We start from the raw sequence: 12,807 nt of genomic DNA on the forward strand, positions 1-12,807 counted from the left end.
ATCAGCAAACTTCCTGCTGGGTGCTGGATGGTGCTGGCTTGGAACGCGTGGGCTTGATCGACGAGTCAGTGTTTACACTGACAGCAACACACATAAACACACACACACACACACACACACACACACACACACACACACACACACACACACACACACTCACAAGCTTTCTTGACCAGAGTTATGAAATTCCACAGAAAAGCTTCCTTCACTACAATAATGTCCTGTTATGTTTACTACTCTGTGGCTCATTTATAATGAGCAGTTTGTGTAAAAATACATATTTAAATGAATGAGTACATTGCTTGCTAGTGTTCTTCAAGATTGGACCTAATTTAATTGTTTTTGTCATATTTAGCTGCTTTGTCATATTTAAAATAGGATATTTCATAAAGTGTTTTGTAAGCAAACGTCCTACTTTGGATAATAACATTAGTTGTATTCCATCATTGTGAGCTATATTTTTTATGCCAGCAGCCACTTTCGTAGAGAAGGTGTTTTTCAAATGGTTGCCAACTCCATTCAGTTCCTATCCTGACTTCTTCTCATTGACATTGCAGGTCGCACGCATCGATCCAATCAGGTAACGGCCCCAGAGTACATCTTCCTCATCTCGGAGCTGGCTGGGGAGCGACGCTTTGCCTCCATCGTGGCCAAGAGATTAGAGAGCTTGGTACGTCTCACATCCTAGAACTGTTCTCAGCAATGTGCTTTGTCTTGTTAACGTCTGGATTCCATATACCTGTATTTAAGACATATTTTTTGTTTTCACCATATTGTACCACAAGTTAATTTCTAACGTGTCCTGAACACACTCTCTCTCTCATCTAAAGCAGTGGTTCTCAAACTTTGAAATGTCAAGGTCTCCCCTTAACTTTGACAGTGTACAAAAGGAACCAAATGGACCCTGATGGGTCCATTTGGTTCCTTTTGTACACTGTCAAAGTTACAGACTTGTAAGGGTCAATTTAGACCCCCAAAAAGGAACCAAGAGAGTCCCTGAAAATACACTTTGAGAACCACTGATCTAAAGGGTGATTTTATACTTCTCTGCGTCGTGCCGATCTACAAACTTGTTGTGAGCTTGTGGATTGGCTATTTTCAGTGTAAGACACTGTGTAACGCATTAAGAGCTGAGGTCGATTCTACAAATGCCTTCTAATTTTTTTCAGTTTTTTGAAAAACATGTGTTTGTTAAAATATAACATGACATATACTGTATGCTTGCTTACCTGGTTTGAATGGTCGGTCATGTGAAACCTGCATACTGAGGTAACCACAGTTGCACTGCTAACCAAAACCGACCTGTCTGCCTGTCTGTTTTCTAATGGCCCCAAACTCCTGCGTTTATTCTCTCACCCTTTGTCCTCCTGGTGTTCTGGGGCATTCCCTGGCATGTAAGACCCTCCTCTCTGGCTGGTTCATTCAAGGTCACATAAACAATTTCTCACCACATCGCAAACCTCAGGAGATTTCTCAGGAGGTTCTTTCCCTCCTCCGTCTTAATAATGGAAAAACCAAGTTAACAGAAGAAAAGGAAGACGCATGGATACTTTTATGAGCCTACTACCACGCTTTTCCATATTTATTATTGCATTTCAGAACCACCAGCCATTTATTTTCCTAATCCCCCTCGTTCTATTTTTTTACTCATTTGTATGACTGGTCTATTGGGAGAGAAGAGGAGGAAGGGGGGAGCTTTTTTTGCGAGTGGGGGGGGCTCGCAGTTCCAGAAAGTCCTTCCTGTCTTTGCCAGCTGTGTTCGGTAATTCGCCTCGTGAATAGGTCACATCGTATCCTCCTGGCTGAATTTGATACACCAGAACGCTCGAGCGCGAGTGCGAGTGCATTGTGCTCTCGCACCAGAGGGCCAAATACTTGTGTGACTGTCTCCAGATGAGCAGTGATGTCACATATCTGGCTCAGACATGCTTTTGTTTTGGCGTTTCTAGACATTCCTGCGCGTGGGCAGTGCCAGTAGCTCGTTAACATCCCACCCGCTCCCGCTAAACCTTTCATGACCCCCGCAGGCACAACCTAGAAAAGTCACGAGGTGGAAAAACATATTTCAACCTGAATACAGCGCACACCTCATTTTCACCCGGCATTCAAATATATTATATAATTATTCACTTCTGTCGTCCCTTTTGGGCACATGCCAACTTTAAACTGTGTCGAGACAATCGATGTGGGTATAAAATACGGTGGTTTTGTTAGGCCTAATGAGGTATATCAATGTTTAAATCTGGAAGACACACTGGAGACTTTGGGGCTGCTGTGAATGTGAAAGTCACCTTTGCCAAGAGTACCACTTTATTCTCAAACCAGCAGCTGAGAGGGCGTTGTAATATAGTCACACTACCTTGTGTGTGTGTGTGTGTGTGTGTGTGTGTGTGTGTGTGTGTGTGTGTGTGTGTGTGTGTGTGTGTGTGTGTGTGTGTGTGTGTGTGTGTGTGTGTGTGTGTGTGTGTGTGTGTGTGTGTGTGTGTGTGTGTGTGTGTGTCTCTCTCTCAGTGTATGAGGGATTTTTCAGAAGGCTTTAATGCTAATGTTGGCTCTGCTCTACTTTTCAGGGTGCGTTAACCCATGGGGATAGAAGAGCCACCGAGTCCAGAGACCTAAGTAAATACAACTTTGAGAACAAGGTAGGTCAATGCAGAAAAATCTGGACCAGGCCTGCAAGTCTGGCAATAACGCTTAGTTTTATTTATTTGTCTTGCCTTTTAGCTTGAGTACTTGACATTAAAGCTCCAATGCGGGATTTATTTGAATAAATAAATCATAAAACTGGCACACTGCAGCAGTTATTACTTGTTTACTTGTAGCCTTCACTCCCTGTAGTCCTACACAGGACCGCTCATGAGTAGCAGCTCATGAGAGTTGGTTATCTAATGACAATTATAATACATTTTATTTATTTTACACACGTTACGTTTTTACAAATCTCAAAGTGCTAAAGTAAAGTGCTAAGTATAAAACGGCAGCAAATTAGGCATGATTCTGTCAAGTTTTCTTTCTGCCGTGCACGTAAAAAGAAGTTGTCTATGCTGGAGGACTTGATAGATGCAACAACAAAAAAGGGATTTACAAAGGAATACTGGGGTTGAGGCTTCAATACTGAAGCCGAGGGCATCAGACGGCACCAAGGTCACCTGTGACCAAAACCTAGTGGGGCATCCCTAAGGATGTGTGTTTCGTTTACTATAAACACCTCAAAGGGGCAGTGAAGGCCCTGTGAATTACCTTGACTTAATTACTTAACACCCTATATATATGGTACTTAATAATAATAATAATACTTTATTTGCAGAGCACCTTTCATGACATGAAATGTATCTCAAAGCGCTTTACAGAGCAGAAGTGCTTAACAGAAAAAAATAGTAAATACACATGATTACAATAAAGCAGAAAAAATAAAAACATAAAACATCGAAGAACATTTAAAGCACCAGTAAGGACCAAAACAACATTTTCGGAACCGTACGGACTTCAATAGCAGCACAGGGATTTAAAAATTCAGCTAAAAGCAAGAGTAAAGAAATAGGTCTTGAGCTGTGCTTTAAAGCTATCCACAGAGGCTGCTTGTGACTGTGGTTCCCCAGGCATCTAGACTTGAAGCTGTTGTTTGAAATGGAGTGTTGACAATGTTTTTATACCTGGTGTATTCTCTTGTCACCCTGCAGTATGGCACCAAGGCTCTGGATAAAATAACCAAAGCCATCCTGGGTCACATAGAGAACAAGGTGCCCCCACCCAAAGGCTACCCCGGGGGAGAAGCCATGTTCTTCAGAGGTATGTTCTCCTGTTACTCTCAGGATATCGTGATAACAAGATAACTCTTGTTGTTCTCGCTTGAACTTGATGTGACAATAAAGGCACTGATAGTTAGCGGCCCTAATTAAAAAGTTGTCTTTGTTTGTTTTTGTTCCAGACATGAAGATTGGTATGATAGATGTGGGCATCTTTTGTAGGGAGCCTCGCTTTGGGATCAACACTGAGAAAGGTAAGACACTGATAGAGGCACATACATACATACAGTGTGTAGATCCACTCTTAACCGCAACTGATGAATCACATTATGCATTTAGGATTGTGTATATTAATCTTGGTTAATTCCTGACCTTTGTTTTTTTTTTTCTGACCGTTCTCAGACTGCAGCATCACAAAGTTCCTGAACCGGATCCTGGGCCTGGAGGTCCACAAGCAGAACTATCTCTTCCAGTACTTTACTGACAACTTTGACTACCTAATCGAGAAGGACAAGAAGGAGGGAAAATACGACATGGGAATCCTAGGTATGGAGCTGGAGCTCACTCAACACTATCAGGGGTGCTGGCGAATCTGGCTTTGCTGTGTCCCTATTTTGGGCATGTCATTATAGGTGCAAACATTTTTCAAAAACAAATTGCAGATCTGTAAGCTCAAAATTGCAATGTTTTGGGACTTGGGAGCTTGTATATATACATCGTACTGTATGACAATGCTTAAATAGTTAAACGATTGATAACGTGCAACCTGAAACGGGAGAAAACAGGAGTTATTAGCCTGACCTATGGCCTAGGTCACATGGCTTAGGGACTGTTGGTTCCCATGGCTATTTATTTACTTATGACAGCAAAGTGGTAGGCCTGCAAACGTCTCTTTCTTTAATCCCAGTGTGGTAAAAAAAGAAAAAGCGTTATTTATTTTCAAATAGCTCACCACGTACATTGAACTATGTTGGTTAAATGGCTTCAGCCTAATTGTATGCTCTGTTGCACTATGGTGGGGGGGAAACATTTTTTTCAAGCGAGCGTGTGACACCTCCTTCACTAGTACAAAGACAAATGCAAGGCATAAATTAGGCTTTACTTTGTCATAAGATACTTAATATTTTTTGGGCTATTCCTTTCTGTTACTACTCTGCCATGCTTGCAGGCTATCCTCTCTCTTACCGCTACGGTTGTTCTCTCCATTCCACTCAATGTATCCTGTCCTGTTCTACTCTGATATTCTGCTGTCTCTCTCTCTCTCAGACCTTGCCCCAGGTAACGATGAGATCTACGAGGAGAAACAGGAGAATTTCCTAACGGCAGGAAACCCTCAGGACGGACAGGTTGTTTTGTATAAGGTAGGCACAATCCTATCATCTTACATAACACTATAATGTGGGCACTATCTCGTATAGCACTACAAATGAGGCACATGGAACTGTGATAGACCTGTGTAGACCTGTTACCCACTCAACGGGTACAGTCAGACAGCCATGCACATTTACAAGCTTTAGGTGATCTTTGAACTTCTTGCATTATGTTGTTGTGTTGTGCTCCTGCACTGAGATATGATATACTTACTGTACATTGTGTTGGAGCAGACGCTTTCTGCTTTGTTGACCTATAAAAGACATACATTAGCATGAACCATACTCCAGGTGTGTGATAGTAATCCCCTTTTTCCACTTAGTGACACACGTGTGTTTCAGTTGTTCAGACTATAGGATCCTGTTAGGGCCAAACCAGGAACATTATAAACCCATGTATGTACTATGTCATCAGAGCTGTATCTTCAGGCCGGGAACACATTTTGCTGTTTGGGAGGGGCTTACAGTACATGTACAGTATGTAGCAACATATTTGTTTTGTAGGCTAATTTCTGATTTAGCCCTATTCTATAGGTTAGGCCTAAATGGGTTAATTAACTAAAGATTGCCTTAAGCCAAGGTTTGCCCGAAACGTGACATTTCTTCCGTTATGAGTTATTCTAAAACAAACTCTTTAGTTTTAGAGATAGTGGCTTTTGTATGAAAGCTTTGATTCAAATCAGTCTGTGATCCAGATTGAGCCCCCGGCGAGGGAGTCTGTGGAGGCACCAGTAGGACTTCATGTGCAAAAGATGATTAATGGTATCTCTGGCTTTTTTTTTTTGCTGTTGCTGCAGGCTAGCGTACGCTGACATTTTAAACCTTGGTAGAAAGCAGCGAGCTGCACAATCAGGACTGGTTTAGCAAGTGTAGAAAGAGTGGGCACATATAGACATACTGTACGTGACAGTATATCACTAGATACAGATGTATATAGATATAGATAGATGTATATAGATATCCATCAGCCCCCTTACAGCAGGGGTCTTCGACGTTTTCAGGCCAGGGACCCCTTAGTTGAGAAAGAGATGAAGCAGGGACCCGCCACAACCTTTCATAGATTCCATATAGTTTCATCGTTTGACAGCACAATCATCAGTGTATTTTAGATTCGTGTCAATGTGTGTTATCAGATATTTAACCACTTGAACCGTCAATACTTAATAAACTTGACATTTCACTCTGTACCTGGTCTGCTCTTTTTCCCCCTCTACACCAAACCTCTTCGCGAGGCGTTGTGAGCTTGTAGATCGGCTATTTTTGGCTAAAGTTCTCCGAATATGGATTCTAGGGTTCAAGTGGTTAATATAAAAAAGGAGAAAAAGGTTTCTAAAGTATCACACAAAGATTTGGAGGCCCCCCTGTAGTAACTCTGAGGACCCCCTGTTGAAGACCCTTGCCTTACAGTATGTGGTTATGTGGCTGCCTAGTTTCTTCTCTTAATGAGTCATTCATTCTTGTTCTCTTTCCCTGTACTTTTCGCCCCTATAGATCAGTGTGGACAGAGGTATGCCCTGGGAAGAGGCCTGTGAAAAGGCACAGAAACTCACCCGCACTGATGAGGGATTCTACTTATCTCATAAGGTGAATATACAGTATACACTATGTCATAACAAACAAACCAAATGTGGGCAGCACTGAGTGCGAAACGTGGCCAGGTCTGGGCTATGCGGTCCAGGCCTGGTTTCCACACAGCTTTGTTTGTGTTCTGTCCAAGTCTGTAACCTCTTTCTCCGATATGTGCGAAACTTCTCCTTTTTTTACGGATTTCAGAGAGACTGCATTGCTTTATGTGCCTGGAAATATGCAGAAGACGCTATTTCATTCATTTCAGTTGCTTGACTGTGTTAATAATAGCATTTTACTTGGGTGCATCCCCCCATTCCGACATGCTGCCATTCCGACATCCCCCCCCCATTCCGACACTAACCCTATACCTAACCCTAAGCTCTATGAAAGTGCCGCCACTCTGGCAATTAGAAGTCAATGTCGGAATGGCAGCATGTCGGAATGGAGAGCGGCCCCCATTTTACTTATACAGTGCTTTTCAGGTACTCTGTTACAGGTGCATTAATTAAGAATTATCAGTAAAATGAATCCGTAAAATGAATGCCGTTTCCTTCCGTGTACAGTAGAGGGAATATCGCGTGTCACATACAGGAAACTAGCAGTTATTGCATGTCAGTTGTACATGATCAAATATTTCCTTGTTCCATTGTTCGGCATGCATGACTAAAAAAAACAACCACATGATTACCTGTACGTTACTAACTTTTGCTTCCTCCTCACAGCTGCGAGGTAACCACCCATGTGTACTGTTAGCCGAGCAGGGCAGAGGCAAGAACTTTGTTGTGTACAAGCCCAACATTGGCAAGCAGGCCCACCCTGAGAGCCTGGACAACCTGCTGCAACGTTATCGCAAGGTGAGAGCCTGTTCGTCAGTCAATGGGTCAAAGTTGCAGTTGGCTTATGTACTCTTGTCTGGCGGTTTGTCATGTAGCAAGGAAACTGAAAGTTGTTAAAGTGGAATAAAAAGGCTGAGGAAAGACCAATCTGGTATTACAAACTTGCAGTGGTTCTCAACCTGTGGGTCGGGGACCCCCAGGGGTGTCCCCAAATTATTTTGGGGGGTCCCCAGATGATTAACTTAATGTGCAACATTGTTTTTTCTCTCAACAGTACACAAACCAACATAAAGGGTATCTGCACATTTCTAAAGTGATAATTTAAGGACTTTGCAATACCTCTAAAATGACAAATTAAACATTGGGCAAATTGTCAAATATCAGAGGCAGAAATTGTGAAAATAGCCGATCTACATGCTCACAACGCCTTGCGTTGCGAGGCGTTGTTATCTTGTAGATCTGCTATTTCACAATAGAACAGTGTTACACAAAATGTAATGCCTCAACTCTTAGTGCTCGTCAGGGTGGGGGGGTCCCCAGTTAAAATATGATTATTTTGGGGGGCCGTGGCCTGAAAAGGTTGAGAACCACTGTTATAAAGCATGGTGCATCACTGTTTCATGGAGTCAACTGCCACCTTGTGGACGAAGAGGAGTAGTGACTCAAGACAAGACGTTATACAAAAGGCATATTCTAGAACGTAGAATGTGTTGCAATATTGCACAGACTACTAAACTCATTAGCGAATGCATGAGCAAACCTAATGCAGGATTAAACGTATGGCTCAAGAGGTTGTTGCAAATCCCATTTGTATACGTCGCTTGCTGTTGAAATAAGCTGTGCCTCGTTCACTTTCCCACATGACTTAAAGTGGGTGGTGATTAATGACCGCCCCACCATATGCTTACTGAACACAGTGGAGGATTGTGATTAATGTGATGGAACCACAGTCTGTCATCTAGGCATGATTGGGGACACACTAATGTCTTTATCGAGTGTGAATCCTCCTCTCGCGTTCTTCTCGTTCTGTATTCTGTCATCTCTCTCAGTGTTGTCCTCTCCCTGGTGTACGTTATGTCAGTGGTTCTCAACCTGTGGGTCGGGACCCCCAGGGGGGTCCCCAAATTATTTTGGGGGGTCCCCAGATGATTAACTTAATGTGCAACATTGCTTTTCTCACTCAACAGTAAACAAACCATCATAAGGTTTAAGTGCATAGAGGGTATCTGCACATTTCTAAGGTGACAATTTAAGGTTGAGAACCACTGCGTTATGTTATGGGTCACCGCTATCTGAGAATAATGTGCCTGTGGTACTGTTGTGAATGCTGTGACGATGGCGGTACGTTCCATACTGATGGCAGTGTTCTGTGCTCCTTCCCCAGGTGACTCCAGACGAGGCTAAGGGGAGCTGGGAGAACCAGTTCACCTTCTCCTTCAGGAAGTGTAGCCATGCCAACTGGTGAGTGTAGTGACAAACACACTCCTTGTAAGATTAATGGCTCAACTGTCCTGGCTCAACCTGAAGAAGACATCTAAATCAGATGTCCCCCATTTTTATTTTCATGGTTTTTCTTTCTTTTTTTTTCTCTTTTCTTTTTCCTTCGTCTTATGTCACTTTCCCCTCCCCCCTCCTTTTTTCCAGTTCTCTCGTGGCCTTGGTTGATTGGTGGGATGGGAGGGTTTTAGGGTGGGAATATATGTATTGCTTATGTTGTTTTCTAGAGTTTGATCTTGTTTTGTTTTTAAAAATGGGGCGGGGTACATGGGAAACTGGTTGGTCGGAGAGCTGTTTTATCCTCATCAATGACTCCCCCATATTAAATCAGAACGGTCCTTTTTCTTTTTGAGGACCCATGGGTTGTCTGAGGATGACTAAATATTTTGAAGGCCACATGAATGTTGTCTTGCCTAAAGGAGCAACACAATTTGAAAAGGGTCATAAGAGCATTAAAGGGATTTTCTGAAGTCGTTAACCCATTCAGAACGGGTACACAATAGTGTATCATTATTTTATGCTTTAACTATTGAAAAATAGCAGATATACAAGCTCACAGCGCGGCACCGAGCTATTTTTGAAAAATCGTGAAAATTTGAATTTTGACCCGATTCTATAAGTGTCTTTTGAATTCTTCTAAGGTTTTTTTTTGAAAGACTTATGTTTCTATGTCAGCAATCTGGCCAGCCATTGTCAAAGAAAAGGTCCTTTTCACTTAACTGGAGCTCAGTTAGTCTGTTCTTGAGAGACTACTATGTCAGTGGTTCTCAAACCTTTTCATGTGAAGGACCCCCAAAATGATATGTATTTGGCCACGGAGTCAGACCCGCATCTCAAAATATTTAGTTCCAGGGACCCCCCAGAAGCAAAATTTGAGTTACAAACGTTTGCTTTGAATACATATATTCAAAGATTTGCACACATTTTCACGACTTTTTCAAAAATAGCAGATCTACAAGCTCACAGCGCGGCACTCGGTGCCGCGCTGTGAGCTCGTATATCTGCTATTTTTCACTGGTTAAAGCATTCAATAATTCTAGGCCTGAATGGGTTAAAGGGATTTTCTGAAGTCATTAAACATGCATGTTTTCCCCTCTCTGCCGTCTCCAGGAATGGGAAATGCAAGAAGATCGAGGAGGGCCAGGAGTGTCTGCAGGGCATGCGCATCCGTCAGTACCACATGCTGTGCGGCGCTCTGCTGCGCGTGTGGAAACGCGTGGCTGACTTGGTCTCTGACATCACCAGCTCCAGCATCCTGCAGATAGTTCGCCTTAAAACAAAAGACCACAATAAGCAAGTTGGTCAGTACAGCCCTCTTAGACCATTAACACGTTGCACCGTTGGCACATACTTATGGAATGTCTTTTCATGGCAGTGCAACCTGCGCTGCGTAGAAGAGTTACTCACTTTAAGCCAAAGAAATACATTTGAATCTTCATCTCCTGTGTATCTGTTATTTAAAACATGCATATTTTAGAGACTTAATGCACATTTGTCTATATATAAATGGGTTGGTGTGATCAAATTGCATGGTCCTTTAAAACATGAGATTGGGCAGATGTCAAGATATCATGAAGCTTGTTTTGTCATGTTGATTGTCGTCTGCATTAACTATAATGATGTAGGTTTTCCTTACAGCGCTGCCAGATGGGGCACCAAGTAACACTGTTGAAAGCCTAGACAAATGAGTTCCTAGGCAACACAGAAGATATAGTGAACTCTGAATACTGAGTTGATTTTTGAAATAATAACACGTTCCATCTCCTCCAGGCATTAAGATCCCGGAGAACTGCGTGGCCCGCGTGCGCGAGGAGCTGGTGTCCATGGACGAGGAGGTGAAGAGGAGGCGCAAGGAGAGGGAGCAGCAGGCCGTGGAGCAACAGCTGGCCGAGAAGCGCAAGCTGGCTGAAGAGCGCAAGCTGGAGCAGAACAAACACCTCCTGGCCAAGCTGATCAATCAGAATCACATTCGGAACCAGTCCCTGACCCCGCTCCCGTCCCTGAACCAGAAACTGAACCACAACATCCCACTACACATCCAGAACAGTCTGCGAGCCGCCCAAAACTTGACCCTCTCTTTACAGAGGAACTCCGGCCAAATCCCTCAAAGGACCCTGCTCAACCGGGCCAACCGCGGCAGCGCCACAAACCAGGGCACTCTGCCCAGTATGGCGAGCCTCACCTCCCACTTCTCCTCCTCCCACCACTATCCGCAGTCCTTCTTGTCCCCTTTTGCCCAGCTCAAGACCCCCTCCCTGCCCCCGTCCCAGACCTCCATGTCGGCCCCGTCCTCCTCCTCCAAGAACCCCCTGGAAGACATCTTGGACCTGACGATGGGCTCGCCGTCGCCCTCGCCAGACAGCACAGAGGGCATGCTGAGTCTGGGCTTCTCGGATGACTTTAGTCTCGACTCTGTGTTTGCTCGGAGCACTCAGAACGCACAAATACAGCAGCAGCCGCATCTGCAGGCCAGACAGCAGCAGCAGCAGCAGCAGCAGGGCAACCATGGTTTACTGGTCAACAACCTTCAACCAGACTTTATGGACTTCTTAGACTTGCCCCCGCCGCCTTACCCGCTGTCCACACAGACGTCCAACCCTTCCTCCTCTCCCGGCAGCTCGTCCGTCTCCAACAACTCGGCGTCTCACATCGGCGCCGGGCTCCTCTCCACCTCCACCCTCCTCCCCTCGTCTTCCTCCTCCTCTCTTTTCTCCAACACAAACTCATCCCCCTCCTCGCTCTTCTCCGCTTCCTCCCCCTCTGTCCTCCCGTCGCCGTCGGACTCTTTGCCCAACGGGCACTGCAGTTCCGACGCTCTCAACGTGCGCGAGGTTCTGAACAGCATGCTACAGGCCGGATTGGATCGTAAGTCTGTCATACAGTATGGACAAGAATGGGACACGGCTTAACGGCAACTCATCTGGACTGTTTTTATTTTTTTTATGATTTTTTAGCAGATTGTGTCTTGTTGTTAGCTGCTGTCTGTGAACGTACCCCTTGGTCCTGCTCTGACCCCCACCCCCCTCAGGGCCTATAGTCACATCACTGCCTGTCCTGTCCCGTGCTCAGCTCACCCATATCTCATCCAAAGTTGACATTCAACTGCTTGGGTCACATTAGCTAGGTTGCTACATTTTTCATATCTGACCACCTGATAAAATGTTGGGAGACTTGTGTTATCTAATCTAATGTATTTTAATTGGTTAGGAGCCACTAGCCCCTTTTACACAGTGTGTGTGCAAGGTGGGAATCTTGTTATTCCGCCTCGCTGTTCTTTATAAACAGTTATGGACAAGAAATGGAGGGGTGTCGTCGTCGTTCTGCCGTTAAACCAACAGCGGGTGTGGTCACACAGCCGACTCAATGTTGGTGTAAAAGGGATAAGCCAACATGGCGGGGACAGGGGTGTGACGTTTTGATTGTGTTGTGAGTTGAGACGCCCTGTTAAATGCCTAAATTGACAATTGTGTGCGACCCGCCACCAGAGGATTTTTAAAAAAAGCTATGAAGAAAATTTTAGACCGTCGTGAGACGTGTTAGTTTTACCCTACTGATGACATGTTGTTGCAGTAGTAATCCCACTCAGTACGAGAGGAACCGCAGGTTCAGACATTTGGTGCATGTGCTTGGCTAAGGAGCCACTAGGTGATGCCACCAGCTGCAGACTTATGACTGAACGCCTCTAAGTCAGAATCCTGCCTAGACAGAACAATAGCATTATCTGGGCGCTGAGGACTCCAAGCTGGCTTGATGATGTCAGGCGCAGAGGGACGTTTGTGACTGTGTTGG

At 44.3% G+C, this 12,807-nt stretch overlaps 1 protein-coding gene across 3 annotated transcripts in view; it reads left to right on the top strand.

The window, feature by feature from the left end:
- sbno2b (strawberry notch homolog 2b) overlaps positions 1 to 12,807 on the top strand; it is a 101,941-nt gene extending 89,134 nt beyond the window's left edge. For all 3 annotated transcript variants that reach the window (XM_080736570.1, XM_080736571.1, XM_080736572.1), the window contains 11 exons: positions 558 to 670; positions 2,571 to 2,642; positions 3,681 to 3,789; positions 3,929 to 4,000; positions 4,149 to 4,292; positions 5,013 to 5,107; positions 6,608 to 6,700; positions 7,408 to 7,539; positions 8,906 to 8,982; positions 10,129 to 10,319; positions 10,789 to 12,807. In XM_080736570.1, the coding sequence (XP_080592696.1) occupies positions 558 to 670; positions 2,571 to 2,642; positions 3,681 to 3,789; positions 3,929 to 4,000; positions 4,149 to 4,292; positions 5,013 to 5,107; positions 6,608 to 6,700; positions 7,408 to 7,539; positions 8,906 to 8,982; positions 10,129 to 10,319; positions 10,789 to 11,927 (2,237 nt within the window). In that variant the 3' untranslated portion in view covers positions 11,928 to 12,807. The remainder of the gene's footprint in view (positions 1 to 557; positions 671 to 2,570; positions 2,643 to 3,680; positions 3,790 to 3,928; positions 4,001 to 4,148; positions 4,293 to 5,012; positions 5,108 to 6,607; positions 6,701 to 7,407; positions 7,540 to 8,905; positions 8,983 to 10,128; positions 10,320 to 10,788) is intronic.

This window comes from Nannobrachium achirus (assembly GCF_963921795.1).
Source record: "Nannobrachium achirus genome assembly, chromosome: 1".
Taxonomy (NCBI): Eukaryota; Metazoa; Chordata; class Actinopteri; order Myctophiformes; family Myctophidae; genus Nannobrachium; species Nannobrachium achirus.